This window comes from Rhinolophus sinicus, chromosome 1, assembly GCF_057876585.1.
Source record: "Rhinolophus sinicus isolate RSI-liver-muscle chromosome 1, RSI-T2T, whole genome shotgun sequence".
In the NCBI taxonomy this organism is placed as follows: domain Eukaryota; kingdom Metazoa; phylum Chordata; class Mammalia; order Chiroptera; family Rhinolophidae; genus Rhinolophus; species Rhinolophus sinicus.
In genome coordinates this window covers 200,792,966-200,816,977 of record NC_142501.1, presented here as the reverse complement: position 1 = coordinate 200,816,977, position 24,012 = coordinate 200,792,966, and the positions used below count along the sequence as shown (strand labels likewise).

At 39.0% G+C, this 24,012-nt stretch overlaps 1 protein-coding gene across 2 annotated transcripts in view; it reads right to left on the bottom strand.

The window, feature by feature from the left end:
* The window catches only part of ADGRA3 (adhesion G protein-coupled receptor A3), a 114,935-nt gene that overhangs the window by 55,874 nt on the left and 35,049 nt on the right, over nt 1-24,012 (bottom strand). Inside the window, exons 3-7 of one of the 2 annotated variants that reach the window (XM_019743915.3) lie at nt 16,616-16,687; nt 11,316-11,387; nt 4,918-4,989; nt 2,395-2,555; nt 31-244 (exon numbers count right to left, since the gene is read on the bottom strand). In XM_019743915.3, coding sequence (XP_019599474.3) covers nt 31-244; nt 2,395-2,555; nt 4,918-4,989; nt 11,316-11,387; nt 16,616-16,687 — 591 coding nt within the window. The remainder of the gene's footprint in view (nt 1-30; nt 245-2,394; nt 2,556-4,917; nt 4,990-11,315; nt 11,388-16,615; nt 16,688-24,012) is intronic. The other variant, XM_019743916.3, reaches the window with a different exon arrangement.

The following is a 24,012-nucleotide window of genomic DNA, read 5'->3' as shown; positions in this document are numbered from 1 at the left end:
AGAGACCATTCCTCACTTTAAAAAGTTTACCTTGCAATCAACGAGCAGTTGTGAATCATGTTCTTTTCAACAAAGATACCTTGCGATTCATCAGTTTCAACTATTCGCCCGTCTTGATACCATAACACTTGCATGTCGTGATCAATATACGAAGCCATGCACTGGAAGGGAAGGCTGTCTCCTTCAAACACAACTTGCCGATGAGATGGAGTCATGTAGAAAGATGGTAATTCAAGGGGAGGATCTAGAGACGGTAAAACAGAGACACACAGACAATACCATAATCACACTCCAGAATTAAAAGTTATAGAAATTCTAATTAGAACTCTGAAAATGGAAAAAAAAAATATTCCTCAGTAACCAGCATTTAAATGCTAGCACCAACAAGGCTGATACTGAGATAAGTGGGCCCCAGATGAAAACAAAATTAGCAAAATTAAAATTAAACCATTTCATAATCAGTTCTGACAATTAGAGTTGCTCCTTTTCGGTGGTATCACAAGACAAACAGATGATCACAGAAGCAATACTAAAAGAACAAATCATAAAATGATACTTAATTTTGGAAAATGGAACTGGTGATAGGTTCATGTTGATATATATATACACAATTTAGAAATACATTTTGGAGACTGTATTACCTTTAATTAAACCACTGGTTTCTAGTTATAAAGTAATGCATACTCATTGCACAAAATTGAGAACATTTCAGGAAAAGGAAAAAAAAATCTTTTAAGACCCCATATGTTACAATCTCTTGTAAAACGTGATATATTTCCTTCCAGTCACAAAAAGTAAAAGAGAAATTTTAACTATTCCGGGGGTGCCAAAAAAAATGTATACCAGCAGACACTTTGGTCAATATTGCTCAAGCAGTAGTTCGCCGTAATTAGAAGTGTCTGGACGCCGATGGGAACCACTCTGAGCATCTCTTCTATTGCAGAAGTCAAATGTGATTTGTATTCATCTGTTGTTTTCGGTATATATTATCACAATTTTAATAGTTTTTCCTTTCTTAAAATGTGTATACATTTTTTGGCACCCTCTATATATGCAAAAATGTACACACAAATCATGGGCACATTAAAGGCTTGTAATATTTAGTCCATTGTCCAACACAGTATTTCTACTTTCAGTAGTAGACTGTCGTAAAGAATGCCAGCACTTATGCAAAGATGTATAGAGGGAAATTAATCCTTGCATTGTTTATGGAGTGAGAAATTATTAACCTAAATAAAAACACAGTAATAAGGAAGTTGTGAAGTTATGACTATAGCTATACAATGGATTGGTACACATCTATTTTATATGATGGGACATGAAGTTTACATTACTTCAAGTTAGAAGGTTATGAAATAGCATGAGAATATGATATTTTAGTCAAGACACAGGATAAAAGGTGCAGAAGATAATACACCAAGGTATCTTTAACATTAGCTACCTTTGAGTGATAAGAATGTAGCATGAGCTTTGTTTTTTGCTCCTTTTAGTTTTTTCTTTTTTCAGCTTTAACTAAAGTGTAATTAACAAATAAAGTTGCAAAATATTCAGTGTGTCTCATGATGATTTGATGAACATATACATTATTTCTTTTCAAGAATCTTAATTTTTATCCAATGAGCATATTTTACTTGTGAAACAATAAAAATGACAATAAAGAGGAAAAGAAAAAAACACGATGGGATTGTTCGTTTCCAAATAGGAACACTAAACTGGAATCTCCTGTCATTTTAAGGACTTTTTGGTTTATGTGGGTTTTTTTTTTTTTTCCTTTCTTCATTTAATACACGATACATGTTTTATTTTCCTTGAGTCGACAGATGTTTTTTTAAAAATCATGATTTTTCAATAGCTGTATACTATGAATGGATGTGTCACAGGTAATTAAACCAATCTGCCAGTTTTGAGAATTTTGGATATGCTTATATATAAAGTCTGAAGATTTACATACATAGATGATCACCTCCGAGAAATCCCTACATGTAGAATTACTGGATCAAATTGTATCAATATTCTAAGAACACTGATAAATATCGCCAAACTATACTACAAAAAGGCTGTATCAACTCACACTCCCACCAACAAATAGGATTGCAGCCTGTGATTTTATTACTATCAACAAATTCCTGATTTGCCAGCTGCTAGAAAATCTGAAAATCTGTGCTATTCTTTGCAATTGGTTTCCACTAAGCTATTCACAACCTAAGAACCTTAAATACCAATCGTAACAATGTTTCTTCATCCAGCTGACTTAACTGTTGGCGGAAACCAAGTAGTATCAAATCCATGAAAATTAACGGTTGCAATTGGTACCATCAAAGTGTAAACAGAATTTTACAGTTTGTCAAGAAAAACGTTCGGTCAGTGCTCTCTCAGTTGCTCTTTCTCTCTTACCGCATGTCAACAACTCCTGCTTCACCCCTGTGACCGGCTGGGCCTGCAGAGATTTCGGGTAAACACACCGCGTGTCCCGTACAGTGATATTCCTCTCCTTTACCCAGCGATGCATCCACAATATGTTACAATCACACAAAAGATACTCAGTCTGAAACTCTCTGTCGCATACAAAATACAAATGAGAGATTATGGTGAAAAAAATGAAATGGCACTTTTGCTTTATATGGGCTCATGTTCTGGATGGTGAACACGCTGCTTCTCACCTCTACCCTGCTCGTGGCGTAGACCAACGGTTACGGCTCTGCCGAGTAATCCTGGGACTCATGCTGCTTGCCACTGAAGCTGGCATGTGAACGAAATCTATTCTTTGTCCCTCATCTATGCAACAAGCTCCTTAATCCCAGGGTTCTGGAATCCCAAAGCCCCACCCTTTTTGTCTGTCAAACTTGTACCCATTCCTTATAAAGCATAGGGCACCAGTACCAGATCCTGACACCATCCCCCGTTTTTCCAGCCATTGTGGCCATGTTCCTGGCCTAAATGCCTACAAACTCTCTGGTTAATTTTGGCAACACAAGGCACTATAGGACTGTCTCGCACGGTTATATTCTGTCTGCCTAACTAGAATGTGAATTCCTCAAGGGTGGAGACATTTCAGATACTTTCTGCTACACGCCAAGTGATACTACAGTTTTTACAAACTGAAGGGGACACAGACTCAACCAATCCGAAATATGAATGTAAGAATACTTCATACTGGATACAAAAACGAATAGAGAATCATCTTCACTTGTGGCAAGAAGCTTTATAATTTGGCACTTGGCTATAAGAAACAATTGAGAGGATATACACAGCTTGAGTATAAGCACAATCATTTTGTGAACACTTGTTTTACGAAGCACTATTTGTGTGTCACACGTTTCACTAAGTCCAGCTGGTAAAAATAACTGTGGATGCTGTCCCCCGCCAACTGGGACGACATTATGTAACAGGGGGAACAAAATGTAAATACAACTAAAATAGAATGCAATGTGCTCAATACAAATTCATCAATAAGGTGCAAACAGCAAATATAACCACATTTTCTTCTAACAGACTGACTGCTTCTAACAGACTGACTGCGTTGGCACAGGCTTCACCTCATTAGTTTTGGCAAAAAAAAAAGAAGAAAAAAAAAGGGTGGGGTGGGGTGAGGAGATGGAATGAGACATAGCAAAGAGAAAGTAACCTAAAAGAAGAATAACTGAAGGACGAACAGGCTGACTTCTGATTCCTAAGCACCACCTTCTGGTCAGTTTCTAGAGCTACCAGGCAAAAACACTGGCAATTTCCCCCAATTTTTCGATAAAAATATTTTGCATATTCCTGCCATCAAGGGTCTCACAACCCAGATTATTCTTTGCAGTCTTTCTTAGTTCCTGAACTTCATGGCAATGGCTGGCTTAAGCCTACTAAACATGCCAAAAAGAGATGATTTCACTAAAAAGCAGCCTTCTGGATAAGAACGACAGTGGCTGCAAGAAGAAAGACCAGATAGAATTCGACCCAGGGATTCTAGAAGTACATTGCTACGTTCACCATAATAGTGAGGAAATAGACGAATGCCTAACCTCGTAGCTAGTAGTTGCTCCCAATGAAAACCGCTAAATGAGATTTAAAGGATAGGATGACAGGTTTAGAAAATGAGAGGAGAGGAAAAGTGGAACGGAGAGAAGGACAAGGAAAGTAAGAGAGGAAGGAGGAGGAGGAAGGGCAGGAAAGGAGTTAGCACATGCAGAACACAGGAATCTGGTAGGGAAGACAATTTTCACTGGAAAAAAGAGACTCAATATACGAGTTATATACAATAAAACTTTGAAAAACATTACATTCGACTAATTCCAATAGAAATGAGTATAACTTATAGTTTGAAATACATTAAGGTTTATCTGGAAATACAGTTATTTTCAAAAGTAACTTCTAGACATTCTCACAGTAAACAAAATTGTTTTGATGGGGAAAATTAGCCAATTCTGAAGCTACAGAGAACTGTATAAATATGATCTTACATTGACTTCATAAAACAGGCATCCTACATAAACATTTCTAGAAATGTAATAAGTGGTGAATTCAGTTTGAGGAAGGGGTTACAGGATATAATTAAATGCCTAAAGTACGAAAATTCTTAAAGCACATAATCTCCAAAGGGAGGGATATTTTACACTTTATGAATTTAATTAGTCTAAGAACAAAATATTTTGTAATTTGTTTTCACAAAGTCAAAGAGAATGAATTACCAATTTATTTACTTGAAATGTAGATTAGACAGTCTTCTAAAAACATGGTTGTTCCCATCTGAAGCATATTATATTAAGCTTTATGGTATGCTTTTCAATGTGAATGCAAGCTCTCAAGAGGTTCTAATTTCTGCAAAATCACAAGATTTTCCCCACCAAGTCTCTTAAACCACATAATAACTGTTTTTAATTTTCAAAAACTAAGATGTATTTACTGAAACAGGAGAAAAAATTTCTTACTTACAAAGACCGTAAGGAGGCAAGATAATCAAAAGTTCCTTGAGATAATGAAGAAAACAAATTCCCTGAAAGATTTCTGGGGGAACAAAATGGAAATAATTTCACTTTCGAAAATATTAACAATTATATATCATTCATATTCCCTAAAGTATCCTATATTAACAAATATATATACTTCATATTCCCTAAAGTATCCTATAATCATTAACTATTTTAAGGAATTTATCAAAGTTGTTTCCAATATTATAAAGAGGAAACAAGTAGTTAAATTATTTCTTCAAGGCTGAAGAAGAAAATTATTCTGAACCTTATGTAAAGCAGTTAAACAAAATTATTTTAGAATTATTCCTGCTAAATGAGGATTTTTCTGAAAGTTATCTTACTAAACTTTATTTGTGCTCTCACTGCAACTAGAAGTATTCTTCACGGGTTTCATTCAGTATCATTTAAGAAAGCAAAAATAAAAAAATAAAAATAAGTAAAAACGGAAAAGGATGACCCCAGTGACCACCAACAGCAGCCCATAGTAACTGAGTGAAAAACATCAGCAGAGTGGAATGAGTCCAGGGTTTCAAATGAAACATCAAGTAATGCAGTGTTGGCCTTTTCTGTTGTTTCCCCTTGTATCAGATGGTTTTAAGAAATACCTGCCTAAAGCCTTGCAGAGTTTTGTATGATTAAAATCCAGAACACCTTATGCTACAATGTGAGTAGTTTGTTACACCCATAATGATTTGAGAGAAGTATTTCTTCCCTGCTTTGACTACAAGCTCCGAGCTCCGGCAGAGGAGGGACATGTGTGTCTTACTTACTGGGGTACCTCTGGCAACTAGCAACATGCCGAGATATACAGTAGGTGCTCAGTGCTGGGGGGTAACTGTTCAGGATGTGGAACCCCCCCTACAGGAGGCTTCTAACATTCAAATGGGACTGAGAGCTCTGGGAGAATAGCAGCATGACCCACCCAACACAAGATCAGGTCCTCGCCTGTTGTGGTATCAAGAATAGACACAATTTAGACCTAGGGTTCTGGAGGAAATCTTGAGGCCTGCTAGGGAGCCTCTGGAGTCTGGGTTCAAGTGTGAGAGAAAGTTGACAGTTGGGTAGATGGATTCCCCTGTGGGGACAGGGAAGAGAAGTGATTGGGGAGAAATCAGCTATTCCCATGACACTTGCAGCAACGAATTCCTAGATGGTAAGACTTAATATTACACAAACGCCAATCCGTCACAAATTAATATCTAATGAACTTGAACAAGAACAATACTGGTGGACTGGTTTTTATAGAGGTTTTTATATATTCTTTTCATATAAAAAGGCAGAATAAAATAATTCTGGTCCTCGAAGAATTGCCTAGGAACTTAAAAAGCAAACAAATAAAAAAGAATATTCGCAAATTAAAAGAACAATAAAACAGATGCCTTTTTCTTTTTCGGCCTACCAGAGTAGATACACAATGTGGATTTTGAAAAGGATACCACTAATGGGAGTGTAAATCACCATAACATTTGAAGAAAGTAACTTAGATGGCAATTAAAGTGAACAACTATATTTTTATGAAGCTATCCTAATGTGAAATGATATGATCATTGGGACTCACTTAAAATAATGTAGGCGGGAAGATAAGAGATGGGAGGTATAAGCAAACAAGATTGGCTAAGAGTTGCTAAGTGTTGAAACTGGGTGATGGGTATATGGGAATTCCTGTTATCAGTTATCTCTGATTTTTTTTCAGATGTTTAAGAGTCCATAGTAGTAATTTAGAAATAAAAAAAAAAAACCAAACCTATCCTACAGATACAGAATTTAAGTATAAACAAAACAACTGCATCTTCCAGGGAGCGTTAGATTCTAGTTATTAGGTATTGCTAGATATTTTCTCTTAGAAATCACAGAAAAAGGAATCACATTGGAGAGAGACATACCATCCTCCCAGGAAATCCCAACACAAACCAATTTTTCCTCCAGGGTTGGAACAGACTGCTGCTTCTTTGGCAGAGCACCAAATGAAGTAACTGGCTTCGGCTCAGGGGCCATAAAAACTTACACATAATTTAAAACCCTAGAATCACACTTCAGATCCGAGATGCTTGCACACAAAAAAGCAAAAGGGAACTGAGAATGCCAAGGGGCACAGCAGAGTCACTGGTCCCCTGTCCTAGGAATGTCACTGAATGGAGTGGCAGGTTAACGATCTAGCCACGCCCACTCCCCACCTTATCATTGCTGTGGCTTACTCTCTGGCTTACTTTTTCTCTATTTACTTACTTTTTGCTAAACACTTACATTTGAATTCCTCTAAGTTAAGTATGTCTATGGTACATCATCTGTGTATACACAGGGGTGTTTACAAGGGTAGGTTTGTTAAAGGAGGGACACATTCAATCTAACAGAATCTCCTGTAACAGAGGAATAACTGACTAAATTATAAGGCTGTATACCTGAAATGTTCTGTAGCTATTAATACAAGCATGAACTAAATCAACATGTACACTCTTGAAAAGATATTAATGATATACTGGTAATTTTTTAAAAGTACATAAGTTGCCAAGTATAGTCAATTTTTAAAGGCCCATATGTATACTTATATATTTGTGGGGGCTATAGAAAATCTGAAAATACTGGGGGTGTCAAAAAATGTACACATTTTAAGAGATGTTATATCTATTTATTACTTTTCAAAGTTCAATTGAATTACGGTAGCAATGTGTGTAGTATGACATTCGCTCAAAAGATGGCCTTAATCAAATGAAAGCTAGTGTCATTCACTGTATTACAATGTTAGTACAGTTTTTTTTTCCTTTTTTAAAATGTACACATTTTTTTGGCACCGTCTGTATATACACCAAATCCTTAGTATGGGTGATGTGCCTGAAGCGATGGAAGGGAGATTTCACGTTCCCTTCCTATCTTCATATGGTTATATTACTAAATGACATCAGTAAATTTTTAATTGTATAAAAGAAGTTCTTACCGTGTTTCCCTGAAGATAAGACCTAACCGGACCATCAACTCTAATGCATCTTTTGGAGCAAACATTAATATAAGACCGGGAATATAATATAATAATATAATATAATACCAGGTCTTATATTAATGTTTGCTCCAAAAGACGCATCAGAGCAGATGGTCCGGCTACGTCTTATTTTCAGGGAAACACGGTATAACTATCATTCACCAATTATTTCTTGCAGATTATTAAAGGTATAATTCTTAGTGGAAAAAAATACAGGCTTTAAACTGATCAAAAGGCATTAAAAAGAAAAAAAGGAAAGCTTTCAGTTTGTAGACCTCCTGACAATTTCTCTGTAAATGACCTTTCCTACATGAAGGACAGAGACGTGTCAGAAGTCCACTACTGGTTCCCTGGATCTTTGGTCGGCCAGGTATTCCAGTGTTAGAGTGGTATGCGTGGGACCCTGTCAGCTTTGGCTTCACCTTTCTGGGACAGTCCTTCCCTGAACTTCTCCACCAACAGGCAGAGGTCAATACACAGAGTTAATCCGTTTACCTCCCTCCCCACACACACCCAAGTCTTCTGGAGCCTCTGACGCGTCTAAACAAAGTTTCCTTTTAATTTTTAAGCTAAACCTCCAAAGCCAACACCTGTTTCAAAATGATGAGAAGTCTGGGCGAGAACACAACAGGCTGTCTGCCAAGGTCTCATCCAGGCCCTGGGGCCTCCATTCCAGCCGCCTGGGCCAAGAGGCCCAGTCACTCTGAGATCCCACATTCCAGGGTCACCCAGGGAGTTCAGCTGCAGAGGGAGCAGAGGAAACAGCCAGAACACTGGTTCACTCTAGACGCCCTTCTTTTGTATATTTACTCTTTTGGGTGGGAGGCAATAATCTTAGAAATGTCCTACATGCCCCATTCCTCATCAGAGTCTGCTTTCTACCTGTTAGACTGAGAAAATAATATATTCTCCAAGTCTAAAATATAAATTGTTACCAGCTTTCATTCACAACCAACATGCGGCCGGAGGGCCCAGAAATCTGTCGACTGCAGCAGCCTGTACAAAGCACATACCCGAAATTTCTTGGTCCATAACTCTAGACCTATGTCAACCCAAGCTAGTGTAAACAATTCTACTGCAATACATTCCTGAATGTCTTTTTTTTTTTTTTTTAGAAGGGGTGGTAGTGGTGGTGGTTTTGTTTATCTTTTTCTCCCCCTGCTAAACAATTAGTTCTTTTAATTTTTTAAAATTAAGATATAATTAACATGTAACACTGTGTTTGTTTTAGATGTACAACATAAAGATTTGATATATATATATATGTATATATATATAGTGAAATAATTACCACAATAAGTTAACATTTATCACTACACATATTTCACAATGTTTTACAAATATTTCAATTTTTTTTTCTTGTGTGAGAACTTTTAAGAGCGACTCACTTTGCGTCTTTCAAATATACAAAATAGCATTGTTAACTGTAGTGACCATGATGTAAATTATATCCCCAGGACTTACTTATCTAATAACTGGAAGTTTATACCTTTTGACCACCATCACCCACTTTGCCCACCCCGATTCGTGAGTGTTAAGAAGCTACCTCAAATGCTAAGTTGTTTTGGGACAGGAGATAAAGGACATAAGTAAGGTATATTTCTGTATGTGCTATACATAGACTGTTGCATTTAAGAGTCACATGGGTTACAAAGTCATCTGCACCGACATGCAAAGGAGGAAGTTTGGTAGTGCTACTTTTATGGTTTAGAGATTCTCTTGGATAATAGTCCATTGTGTTTCATGACCTTGTAAATTCTCACAACAGGTGTCAGATAATTGGTAAAACAGTAAGAGATGATCCAAGCTCTAGAACTTCCAAAAACTTTAGCTTGTGAGGCAGGAATGAGAAAAAATCCTAAGAAACTAGTAAGCTGCCTTAGCATAAACACTGTCCCACTCTGCTATTTTGCCTAAAGAACATTTGCTAATGAGTCAAATCCCCTGGCCAAAGCTATAAATCCATCTGGAACTAAAATCAACAGTAAACTCCTGACTCTTTTTCATTACTTAAGTCATAGCTATGTAAAAATAATAACACATTTTTTCTTCACAGATTCCTCATTTTGGCAACTCTTATACAGTCCTCAAAACTAAAACTACAAAACTCTCAAAAAGAGATAATAAATGCACTGAAATAAAATAGTTTGCAATCCAGTTACAAAATAGAAAAATGCAATCAATTTAATTTCAAGTTATGAATACATGAAATCAATCTTTTATTTAAAAATATAAATTAGGCCATATAGCTTTACCCCAAAATTAATGGGCACACTGGAAAATACTGCAAGTTTGTTAAGAGGCAGGAGTACTTTCTTTTATTCTAACAATTGATTTGAAATCCTCTTCCTTACATTACAGATGAAATAATCTCACTACTTAAGGCCCATTAACTTTTTCAAAGTTAACTTGAGTGAAACAGAAGAAACATTCTAAAAAGCTAAAGAAACAGGCACAAATAATCCTTTATTAGAAATTCTATCTCAAATCCTGTACTCCATCCTGCACCCTATTCCCAAACTGCTCTTCCTTAAAATTTGATTATATGCCATTTTCCCACATAAATGTCTGTCAGTGACTTCCTATTGTTGAATCAATTCTAAGCCTCTGTCTGTTTTTCACACACTCCCATATAAAGCTCTATCATAGATAATAAGCCTTATAAATTCTTGTTACCGCCAGAGCCTCTCCATTTAAAAAATAAAATTAAAATATATGTGATGGCTTATACAAAGTTCTACATTTATATTATACATAAATATAAATATGTAATAATATACTAAACATAAACCGAACATACACATAAATAAGAGGTATAGTTAATTTAAATTTTAATAACTCTTCATAATAACTCTGAGGTACTATGAATCCTTTACCGATAAAAAACAGAAAAGCCTAGAAAAGTTAAAACCATCCAAAGTCACAAGGTCAGAGGCATGATTCAAATGGTCATTTTACTAATACCGCTGGCCTTCTCCTTGACAAACTGACTTCGCTCTTCCACCTCTCAGCATCATTTGCAAGGCTTCTTTTCCTTTCTAAGGATCCAAATCTCTGCCATCTTCTGGACTATCAGTTTGAGTTTCACCTCTTCCAAAAAACTTTCCCAGACCAACAAAGCTTTCAGCCATAGTTCTCAGTATGTACACGTTCTCTGGGGCGTATTATACACTGTGTGTGTCCACGTGTGCAGAAACATATTATTATGTTCTGATGACATTTTAACTACCTCCATGATTCAATTCCAAGCTACTTATCCCCCAACATTTCAGTCGCTACTCTGCAGTTGCTACTTTAATATCAAACATATCATAGGTATTCATGAATATGTGGCTACTGGTTCAAATGTTTCCTTATATCTTAATAGGAAAGGAAGATGTACTTACAGTCTAACCAGATTGGTAAGTCCTCGAAATATGTCTGCATTCAGACATCCTATCCGATTATTTGTCAGATCCCTAAGGAGAAGGGGGAAAGAGGTGTCTTCAATTAGTTCTCTTTGTCAATGAAGTTTGCATACATTCAATATTCAAGAACAGCACCCAGGTATCATACAAAACCTTTCTTTTCAGCATCTCTGACATATTGACCTACCTCAAGTGAGAAACAGACGGCAACAAGGGATGAAATAATCCTTACTTTCGCTTACTTCTGGCACGCACAGACTAAATTTGTTTAATTATAGTGCCCTCGTATCTCAAGCATTTACTTCTGTGAAATGACTCGAGATAAAACTGGACTGGTACAAATGAGACTCCATCTATCTTACTGTCTGTGATACAACTCCTTAGATGACCTGCACAGTTAATTATGCTGGGCGAAGTGAGGGAGCAGAGCCCATCTCAGCCACCATCTAACAGACAATGGGTAAGAGGGCACATCATCAAAATAAATGTTGCAACTTTTTCTTCCTCAAGAACACTTGAAACTTAGTGCTTTCTATCTTCACTCTTTAAATATTCAGAAGTTTTGAGTGTAATGAAAACACAACTGAGTTAGCTTTTACTTTACAGATCTAACATTTAGTCTCCAAATCCAATTACGTTAACAATATCTAGACAATGGCCCAATTATTTATTTCCAGTCACTCCTAACTTCTTGCAGTTCCCATCAAATGTTAGTTTCTAAATGTTTTTCCTTCTCAATCCATGAAACTTTTTCCTTTTTATCTAGTGAAATGTTTACTAAACATTTTGTTCTTTCTTCATTAGTTTTCTTCACACCAAAGACAATGAACACAACTTTACTCTTTAATTAGGAGATTACAATTTAATTGGGAGATAACTGATAATTTCTGTAACCTTCAAATAAAATGGTATGGCTTTCATCACTTTTTATCAGTGAACTTAGTAAACTATATTGCAAGAAAACCCTAAAACAATGAATCTTAATTTTTATCAGTTCTTAGATTTGGAATTATTCATCACTTGACTCTCGGTAAAAGAATTAGAACAAGCTTTCTAGAGCAAACTTTCAAAATATTTTTATCACATTTTCTTCAATGTCTATATTATTTTTTGTAATGGAGAATTACACACTTTGAGTTATACTCTGAATTACACTCTTTAGAGAAGCAATTTGTACCACCCACTTCTAAACTAAAACTGATGGATTCTAAATTGTACACTTGGCAATGGAAGAAAATGTATTAGTCTGATGAGAAATTATAAGGACCCAGCATTTCAATCAGGTACCTAACTCACTAAGTTTTTCACTTAGATATTCTGTAGTTTAGGTAATCCTGGTATTCCATAATTTCGTAGCTCTGCTTTCCCTTTTTTATGGCAACTTTTGATAAAAGAATCTTAAGCAATACAACTATTTATCTGCACTTGCTATTCTCCAGCTCCTCAAACTATTAAAGCTAAGTATTTAATCGTGCAGGACTTTTTTTGTTTTTAATTCTAGCTGATTCTCCTTTTAATTCGGGTTTTACTGTTTAAGAAAATGAGGTATAATGTGAATTGTTGCTTAAACAAGCATTTCTGGGCTCTATTCATTATCTTGTCTCAATTCTGAGCTTTAAATGGTGTAATGACCATTGATTCTTTGGGGAACAATTTCATTATAGTGATATCTATTTAAAATGGTATTTAGGTATTGATAATGGGTGTTCATTTGAATTGAGAATCAGCTGGAATTTGTTGCTAAAGCAAAAAGACACTGAGTGGGTCTAGGTTTTACCTACTTCTGGTAGTTTATTCTGCAGAAAGCCACTTAATCTTCCTCATTCAAATATCTATAAAATAGAGGCAAAGGCATGGTACACTTACAAAAACATTTATGTGTGGCTGTCAAGTGAGATGCACAATTGAAATGAGTGATGTAAGGCCCCATAAGACACAGTTTCTGTATCTATAAGCAACTATCAAACATTACTACTGCAGCATACCTTTGTATTTCATTGAATTACGTATAAAGACTCTCTCAGCTTGCAAGCTGTATACTGTAAGTTCAATTACAAGTCAGCTGTTTGGAATTAAGAATATATTTTCTAGTGGGAAGAACATTAGAAGTAGCAATTACCTTCCTAGGCAGGAACACAAGAGACTACTTAATGTGTAATGTAATGAAAAAATGCGAAGGAAATGCCTGGCACAGTATTAGTAATTAAATGCTACTGAACAAGAAATTTATATATTTATTTTGCATGGCAGTACTTGAGAAATTATTACTGAAGGATAAAGAACTAGATGGAGCACGTAAGATACTCCGCAGTGTCCTTAAAACATCCTAATGAAACGGCTTTTTATTAACAATCCAGTTTCCTTCAACCCCGATCTTGACATGGAGGATACTGTTAGCATTAATTTTCCTAAAAAAATAAATAAATAAATAAATAAATAAATAAATAAATAAAATAAAAAGGTTCCTTACAAAAAAGCTGTGAATACAGTGGTGTGGATCACAGAGAGGGAGAATAAGTGATCTTGTCTGGCTGTGTGACATCACAACACTCCCCTTGAGGGGAAAAAAAAATTGGAGGAAAAATAATCTAGATGTTCTTACACTTCAGCATCAGAATCACCAGGAGAGATGGTTAAACAAAGACGGTCTGACCTCAGCTCTAGAGTTTCTGAGGGCAGGTCGAGCCCCTACACTCAGCTTCCTACTTGGGGACTCGTGTTCCCAGGCACAGGTTCAAACTGCCCCATCCAAAGATGGCGTCAGTCTGCCCTGGTAAGAAGCACAAAGACAGTGCCTTGATGTTTTAAGTCCAGCTCATTTAGCTGCTGCCTCTCCATGGCCGCACTCCGTAACCCCTGCCGGTGCCAGTCTGGCTGAGTCCTAACTGCTTCCAAGACCCTCAGCAGCTAATCTCTAGCTATCGCTCCATCTCTCTGTAAGTAGAGTCAAGCCCACATCCAGGCTCTTGTTTGGTGCATGTGACACCACCAGGCTGCAATCCCTCCAGGGGTTCCCGAGTTATTTTGTGTCTCTGTAGCCTGGCTCCTCACTGTTGGGCACAGAATGGACTCAAGGATGTGTGTGCAATGGAACAGATGCTGACCTTTGTCTTCCCACTTCACGTCATTCCGCCTAGTTGATACTACTTTTACTGAACTCTAAACCCTGCTCCACTGCACCTCTGATGCCTACCTATGCCCATCTCCACCACCCCTCCCCACCGCCGACTCATATTCCTCATTTAAAACTCTGGTTTCCATGAAGACCAGTGACGTACCCCAGATGGGCTAGTGTTTCTGACCTGTTTCATTAGAAAGCTTTCACTGGAAAACAGTGAGGAACAGAGTGGATGAGGAAGAAGAAAACTGATGAGTAGCCTGATCTCCTCCAGACATCCGAGCTTCTTTCCCTGAGTCCACACAAAGCCCGAGACACACGATGGACCACCATGCCCATCTTCAACAAGGATTGTGGTAATAAAACCCCTATTCCAGAGTCTGACTGAAATTTTAAGTAATGTTAAAAGACTAAGAGAGAATCCTTTAACTCCTACTACGCTCCATCACTCTGATTCTTAAGACCGCCCAAGAGGGGGAACTCAGAGGAGAGCTAGAGAGAGTAAGTTTTAGATGAAAGATAATTTTACTTGCCAAAGTAATCTTAAAAAAAAAAAAAAAAAAAAAAAAAAAAAATATTGCTGCCAAAATAGCATGGCCAATTCTTATAACTGGATCTGACTATAACAATGAACAAGATTTGAATGACAGAATAAGAGATATAAAATGTCAAAAGTAAAAGTATTAGAATGGAAGGCTAGTGTCAACATCTAAGTAAGTCACGGCATGATTAAACTAAGACCAAGCACAGCTGGTTTTATTATATATATACTATAGAAAACAAGATATAAATAATACCCAGGTACCTTGAACTCTTAAAAAAACACCAAATAAATAATAAGAAAGCGTGATAGAATGGTAGAATGGAGGGGTGTAGAAGGGGAGGGAGCGAGGGAGACAGAGAAAGCAAGAGAGAGGGGAAGGGGTGAGGGAAGTGGGGGGGAGAGAGAGAGAGAGAGACAGAGAGACAGAGACAGACAGACAGACAGACAGACGGACATGGGTGAAAAGATGATGTTGGACAATGAAAGCATGGAGCTAGTATCTCTCCCCATCATCTTCTGTCCCTGGTTTTCTGCACCTAAGTGGTTTCTCCTTACAATCATCAGAAATATTCTGAAACACCAATTTGATTATGTCAAGTCCACAATTAAAAAGTTCTGCTAGTGCCCCCGTCTAAAGAACAGATTTGGAATTGTTTAACATGGCTGTAGGCCCTCAAAGCCTACCAACGCCTCAGTCCCTCCCTGACCAGCCGTGCCTCCCGACCTTTCCCCCTTTCTACTTTATGCTCTGGCCAAAGAACTAAACTATTGCTCTGTGACACATGTTCTCACACACCTATGTCCACTCTTCTATGATTCTTCACGACAAGGAGCAAGGGCAAATCTAAAGGTAGGTTGCTCTTGTGGCAGGCCATTCCCTTTGCAGGTGGTTCCTCCTTTCCCTGGCTGATTCCTATTATTTTATCTGTGATAGCACATGGGCATGATGTATTTTCATTATCTATGTGTCTCTAAGAATCAGTGAGTTCTTCCGGAGAAGTCAGAGTATGGCAAGCAGCCAGCATGTAATAAATATCTTCAGAAGGAATAAGGGATGGCAGAACCGTCCCCACACTTGAGTGTAGGGTTACTTCTTAACTATGAGCATGCTTACATAGCAACTAGGAAACAGCACAAGGGGTGGGGGTGGGGGGGAGGGGAATTTTTAGCTTCAGAATTAATAAAATCTGGTCTTTAGGTTTTGGAATACTACATAGATAAACTATACATGAAAATGACAAGACTTTAGATCATTCACAGAATGGGGCCTCAACTCATATGGCTTTTACTGTGACAGAAAGAGTTTGAATGCATTCGTAACTTGAAAAACATCGACAGATGATGACAGCTGGCAAAGCCAAATACGGCAATGACTTTATTAGCATAAGGGGATACAACCATCTACCATGAAACAAATCAAATTACTATACAAATTAACAACCTTCTAAGCTACTTATATTAAATACTCTATTTTCTATCATAGACCTGGTCAGGTGAACTTCTAAAATTTACTAAAAACCCTTTTTTTTTTTAAATGGTGTTAAAGCTTAAAGTAGGTGAACAGCTAGTTATAAAAGAAACAGTTCAAATTCACAAGCAAACAATTCAAACACTTACAATCTTTTTAGCGACGACAGTCCCCAAAAGGCACCTGGGTCTATACTACTAATAAGATTATTTCGGAGGTCCCTGTTAAAAATAAAATAAAAAGTTATTTACATACTAACACTCTAACAAGTATTTAGGCACACTGCACTTACCTGCTATACAGAAAACGATAATAATGGGAGGAAACTGACGCCAAAAAGGTTAAGTGAGGACCACCCGAGTAGTAAGTGGCAGAGCCAGAGTTCAAGTTCAAGAAGGCTGGTTCCAAGGTCATTTGTTTTGGTAAATATAAGACTAAAGGTATATGTTAAAAAAGATATGTGTAGCATAATATTATTCAAATTCAAAGTTACCACTCAACTACAACCCTATACATTATTTCTACAATTTCTTCCTTAGGACGTCATACTTTAGTTACCAAAATAAATCAGTGCTGTCCTCCGGGTGCCTGGTTCGGCTGAAGTCTCCCAGTTCACCCCATACAAGAGTTCGGTTAGACCTCAGAGAAAGCTGACAGCATCAGGAACGCTCAGAAACAGAACTGAGCCCGTTTCCCAGACCCCATTCCAACCAGTGGCTGGCCCACTCCAGCACTGCCAGACACCCAAGGTGGGTGTCACTTACTCCTAACCTTGCCCACTGTAGTTCTCAGTGGCCTCTGGTCATCGCTCAGGGCACCTGGAGTCAGACTGTGAACAGAAACTCTTTCCAATGCCTCTTCTCCCTTTCTTCTTCCTTCTTTACCTAACAATGGCAACTCTGTCTCTTCCGGGTAAGTGTGAGTTCCCGCTCCTCACAATTACACATGGGCTTAAGGATGCAGAGTTGGTGAAACAACCAGAAGTGCAAAGCAAAGCTCATTACAAACCCAGGGTAGCAGGTACCTCATGGGTTCCTTTAGTTCCTGACTCAGTTGAGATTTTTAAGGGCCTTCCTGGAAGAAGATCCTGGACCACTGGTGCCACCTGTTATCACAGCACTGAGGTGACAAGTCTCTGGGATCTTTTAAGCCTACTGCTCCATCGTGGGCATTCTAGCCCGTGCCCAGGCAGTCTAAGTGACTTTGAGAAAATGCCTCAGTGTGCCTTCTCAGACCCCTCCAACTCAGAAAGCATCGGACTTCCCTTGTCTACCTGTGCATGAGACAAGCACTCCAAAGGCCTTACTACAGTGGGCGCTGATCCACGCGTCTTCTTCCATCCGATTAGGGAGGCACATTCAATTTACTGTCCCATCAGCTAATGAAAACTGTTTTGAAGCATGGCCCACTTCATAACACGCTTTTATTTTTCCTATCGTTGTTTCTAACAGCTCATTCTAACTGTCGCTATAGACAAGTTACAACACTGGGCTTGGTTTCTAGGTTTCTTGAAATCTCACAAAAATATCCTGATGAGATGGCCCTCTGCTCATCGCAGGGGTAGTCAGTTATTTACTGTGAGCCGATGTCCTTGATGTGTCCTTGTCATTGGCTTCCACACTACCCACGCTGTTCATACGTGGGGAGAGAGACAGATGAGGAATTTGGAGGAAAGCTTCTGTGGAGGTACAACCCGTGAATCCTGGGAACGGCGTGCCCTCCAGCAGATCCTGCTCCGCCTTTCCCATGCCTTAAGCCCACGCTGGCACATCAGGCATTCTTCAGTAGCTAGGGGCAGAGCTGCAATTCCATCCACGCTCCACCCCACCCCACCCCCCCAAATCAGAGCCAGGATGTTCTAAATAAAACTGGACATCCCCCGGTACTCTGCAAGTCTTAAAAAAAAAAAAAAAAAAAAAGGAGACGACTATCAAACATAGTATAAAATCTATGATCTGATTATCATCACAAAATAGGGACTCCATTAATGGCAACTCAAATTTTATATTTCACAAGAAGGAAAAGCTCTGTCAACGATGGTACCTGCCCTCACGTTTTTGGTTTCTGAACCCCAGCCTCTAAGATATTTTCCAAATAAAGTAACTGAAAATATCTGAATAGGCCAAGAAGCTTCAGGTAATACATATGGATGCTGATTAAAAAGTGTTAGAAGAAATTTAGATAAAGTCACAAATCCTACCCATCTCTCAGGACTTCCAACCAGCCTGTAAGTTCTCCCCTTAACTGTGAGTAAAACAAATGGTCCCTGCTGTAGCAATTTCAACAGCAAGAGAAAAATCATGCAGGAAATAAATTCCCTGCTATAAATACCATGGCCCAGTATCCCTTGTCCCCAGATACCTGACCGGGGGCCCAAGTGGCTGCTGTGGCAGACACCAACTGACAGCAGCACTACACTTGCTTCTCCACATGCAACTCTCCCCCGCCAGCTTTCTCCTAACCAGCTCCCAGGAGCCACTCCAGGAAGGCCGGAAGTGAGCCAGGGCATGAACTGGCCCTGGGAAGAACCCTCACCCCAGTAGGGCGCAGAGTGCAATACTCCAGCTTCCGGGGGCCTGAGGTGTGTTCCACTGAGGCACCACATGGCAGCTTCCTTCCCTTCCCTCTCACTGTCCCACTCCCAATTCTGAGAGCTTTCTGGGACCCCGTCCCAAATAAACCACCTGACCTCAAAATCTCATCTCAGGATGTGCATCTGGGGAAACGCAGGTTAAGATACTAGCCTGGTAAGGTGAACCCACCAGCACCCAGGCCAAGTGTTAACATCCAGTGCACAGACCTAAGGAAACTCTCCCCAGCCATTCCATTTTGGGGGCATATGGCAGAAAGGGAAAGACTAGAAGTCAAAAGTACAAAAATGTTCGGGTAGGTAAAAGTGGGGGAGGGTTCTAACTAAACAAGATTCCACAATTTAACACTGATAACAGCTATGACTGCTATCAATTACTTACTTAAGTCACTGTGCTAAGCATAGTTTCTGGGGTTTTTTTGTTTGTTGGTTTTTGCAGCCTTCTGTCTTGCTTTGGGGGGAAGTGCCCCTGCTTCTCCCCCAGAGCATATGGTGCAGACAGTGCTTAGAATTCCCAGCATCACCCCTCCAGGTGTGGCACTTGATCAACCCCTGTCCAGATTTTTCAGATACTCAAGCCCTAGTAATTGGCATGACTACACGACCTTGGTCTAAGCAAACCTAGGACCTGGGGGAGGAGATCATTTCCATCGGTTGGATTAGAGGTGGAGGTGTAAGCCTGGAATTGTTAGTAACCCTCTTGTTACCACGATAGAAGAACTTGTCTGATGAAGCCAACAGACAAAGAAAAAGAATGAATACTGAGCCACTGGATCCAGCCAAGCCTGAACTCCAGCTCTCACCCTGGGCTCCCCAGTTACACAAAAAAATTCAGTGAGTTAGTGTCTGTCACTTGTCATCCCATTAAAATGTCACAAACAATCGCAGGAGGTATGAGGAATCTCATGTGCAGAAAGATTATAAAATTTGGCCAAGTTCTTGGTATTAAGAAGTGGCCATGTCAGAAGTCAGGGTTTAAGTATGTCTTTCTGACTGACACAGTAAAGATTTAATAAGGAACCATGTAAATTTATACCTAAGGCAAGAGGGAGACCGGTAAAGCAAACATGCCAGAAATTGTCCATGATTAAATCAAGGTTCTAGAGATTAAAAGAAAAAACTTCTGTATATGTTTGAAAAAAATTTTAAGTTGAAAAAAATACCATATGTGGTATTGTCCATCCATCCAACTATGTCTGAAAGCCACCCATCCTCTCTTTTTTCCTCACTGTCATCACTCTAGCCCAGGTTATATGCCACACAGTTCCAACTTGTATCCTTGCCTCTCTTATCCATTCCCCATTTAAAGCGATCTTCCAGAACATAAACCTGATCGTGTCTCTGTGCTGGTGAAATCCTCCAAAAGCCCCACAGTCCCCTGGGAAGAAAGTTCAGACTCTTTGAAGTAACATACATGGCCATCCGTGGCCCTGCTTTGCCCATCTTCTCAACTCCAACTCTCACTTCCCATTCTGCCTCAACACCTTCCTTTAACACTCATTCACTCAGTCTCTCTCTCTCTCTTCATATATACCAGTCATATTTTGAGATGTTTCTAGAAAGAGACATTATTTCTCTCACCTCTAGACCTTTGCACGTGGTTTCTGCGTCCCTGATGAATCCCAATCTCCCCACCCCACAGCCTCACCCCTGTCCTGCTTCTCCTGTCTGATTCCTACTCATCCTTTAGGCCTTGGTGGAAACACCATTCCTTCTTCCAGAAAAAATACCTCTGAATAACAGTGTCCTGTGGTGGCCCTATCATGGCCTCAACACACTTTACTCTGATTGCTTAATCCAAGAGACTGGAAGTTCCACAAAGGTCGGGTCCATGTCTGTCTGATCAATGAAAAGGAGGGAGGGAGACAGACAGACAGACAGACACTGGGTAGGGTGGATGGACAGTGCTATGGTCTGAATGTTTGTGTCTCCCCTCAAATTCCTACGTTGAAATCCTAACTCCAAAGGTGATGGAATTAGGAGGTGGGGCCTCTGGGAGGTGATGAGGTAAGGAGGGCAGTGACACAGCAAAAGAATGAGATTAACGCCCTTACAAAAGAGACCCCAGAGGGCTCCCTCCTTCTGCCTCCTCCCGCAATATGAGGGTTCAGTGAAAAGACAGCCAACTAGGAAGTGGTGCCTCACCGGATCTCTGACTGCCCGATTCCAGATTTGTGAGAAATAAATGTTGGTTGTGTGTAAGCCACCCACTTTCTGGTATTTTGTTATGGCAGCCAGAATGGAGTAAAACGGATAGATAATAAACGGATGAAAAAGTAAACCATGGCTGAGACAAAATTATATGACCTGAACTTTACTACAAAAATCTTTTTAATAAATTATGGTTAGCCACAAAATCATTAAAATATTCATAAAGTCAGACAACGTAGAGACGACTGCATATCACTCATAGCCACTTATACTTCTCAATAAAGGTAGAGAACTATGATGTATGCAACTGACCTTCAAATAATTCAGCAAACAGGTGTATGTGTAGGGATATTCCAATAGAGATAAAAGACAGCAAATTGTTAATAATTATTGAATCTGGGTGAGTAAATTGGTGCTATGGGAGATTACTACATTATTCTTTCCATTTTTCTGGAGGTTTGAACATTTTCATTATAAAAATTAATTTTTGTCCCCAACTTTTTAAGTCCCAGGAAGTGCAATCAATCATCGGACCCAATGTATTAGTTCCTGTCTCCCCTTCCCTCCTGATCCCAAGCCTACACCACAGGGAGATAAGATTTTCGGAGATAAAATTCAATCAGGATGGGTTTGACTTGCATTGCCTAACCTAAAAATCTCTGCAAACAGAAATATATAATGTCACTTCCATTTTTTAAAAACATATGTTTCCCTTTTCAGATTTTAAAAAGCATCTTAGAACAGGAAATGATTTAGCTAAAGCACTACATAAATTTGTGGTCCATGATGTACTGCATGTGTTTCTACAAAATACCTCTCATGAATAACTAAGTACTGTAATATGATTTAAAGATACATTTTTTCTTTAATAATAAAAAAATGCCTGACATATGATATAACATTTAATAACAGCCATATTAATCAAGCATTGCCAAAAGATATTTATAGTCAGATGCTCTCATTTAACATCCCCATGACCAACCCCCAGCTTCCCTAGTGAACATGAGTCTAACGTTAGGATGTAGAACGAAATCTGAATAGGCTGGATCATTAAAACATAAATGAAAAGGTGCAATAAAATTGCTTCAATGAAATTAAGGAAATATTCTAACAGTTCTTAGAAAAAGAGCTACTTGCTTCTTCAGGAAGGACTACAAATATGTCAGATACAATGCTTTTTAACTGCAGCTATCTGAAACCTCTTCTCAAAACACCTTCAATAATAAAGAAAATAATTCTCTGGCTTTACAGGAAATCAAGAAGTAAGGGAGCCTTGGTGGCTGGTTCCATCCATCTCTCAGATCCACCCTTCCTCAGGTCAGCTTTGCCTGCAGGCTGACCCTCACTCAGGATATCATATCCCAGGTCCAAAACTCACCTCCCAACACAAAGACATGAAAAAGGGTGGAGACCTTCTTCTTGAATCTCCTCGGGAACTGGGAAATCCTTCTCTGAAGCCTCAAAGCTAACTCCTCCTCCTCTCTTATTGGCTAAGACTGTCTGTCAATCACTAGAAAGAGATACTTTGGTGACCTAGATCCATCATTTGGGGTGCAATGCTCACTGAGGGTCAGACACAATGGACCACTGTGCAATTCTAGGGTCAGTAATTAGAGTATAGGGAAGTGTCGCTGAATTCTGACAAATATGTAACACAAGAATGACAATACAATAAAATGAAGAGAGAAGATGGAAGGGAGGAAGGAGGGACGAATGAGTGCCTTGATGAATGGATAAATAACAGAAGTTCCCAATTCTAAACAGGCTAAATAATCTAAAAATACAAAAAACAAAACAAAACAAACAAACAAACAAAAACAAAAATTGAGAGGAAAATTTATAGGAAGTATAAATTTAAGACAATTCTTTTAATAACAATATACAGTTCACCCTTGAACAACATGGGTTGTTGAAGTCCTAACGCTTAGTACCTCAAAATGTGACTGTATATGGAGACAGGGTCTTTAAAGAGGTAACTAAGGTAAAAGTGAGGTCATTAGCGTGGGCCCTAATCCAGTGTGACTAGTGTCCTTATAAGAGGAGGAAATGTGGACAGTGACACAGAGGGAAGACCACGGGGAGGCACGGAGGATGGCTATCTACAAGCCAAGGATCTAGAACACACCCTTTCCCTCATGACCCTCAGAAGAAACCAACACTGACGGGCACCTTGATCTTGAACTTCCAGTCTCCGGAACTGAGAAAAATAAACTTCTACTGTTTCAGCCATCCCGCTGTGGTGCGTTGTTCTGGAGCCCTGATACCGGCTCATACAACCACTATCCTTACAAGACTGTGTCTGAAATATAGAGAGCCTAGAAAAGTTCTGCAGTCTGCGAAGTCCTAGGAGAGAAGCCACCTAGATACGCCCTGGACAGCATGCTGAGACCCACAAGTAAACCAGAGTCCATAAGAAGAACCCTACAGTGAAGAAAACCGCAGCAAGCATAACTCAAGTTGACAGACACCAAGGGAGAGTTATCCTTGGGGTTCAGTCACAGGAAGAGGACAGCAGGGCAGGAGGCAGAGTAGGTTAGTAAGTTAGGTAACCAGGTAGAGAGGGAAAATAAGGAGAGCTAGGAGAACAGTACAAAGTATGAATCAAAAGATTATGTCCGGAGATGGGAAAGAAATTACTAAATTGATAGAGGCGTTCCCTGAAAATTAGCAAATCAAATCAAATCAGAAAATAGCAACACAGTAAAAACCGTAACTAGGACAAAGCTGGTGCTGGGCTCTGGGGGGAGGAAAGCTCCCAGCCCGATTCCATTCCCAGAAGCCTCGGTACCAACACCCATTTCCATG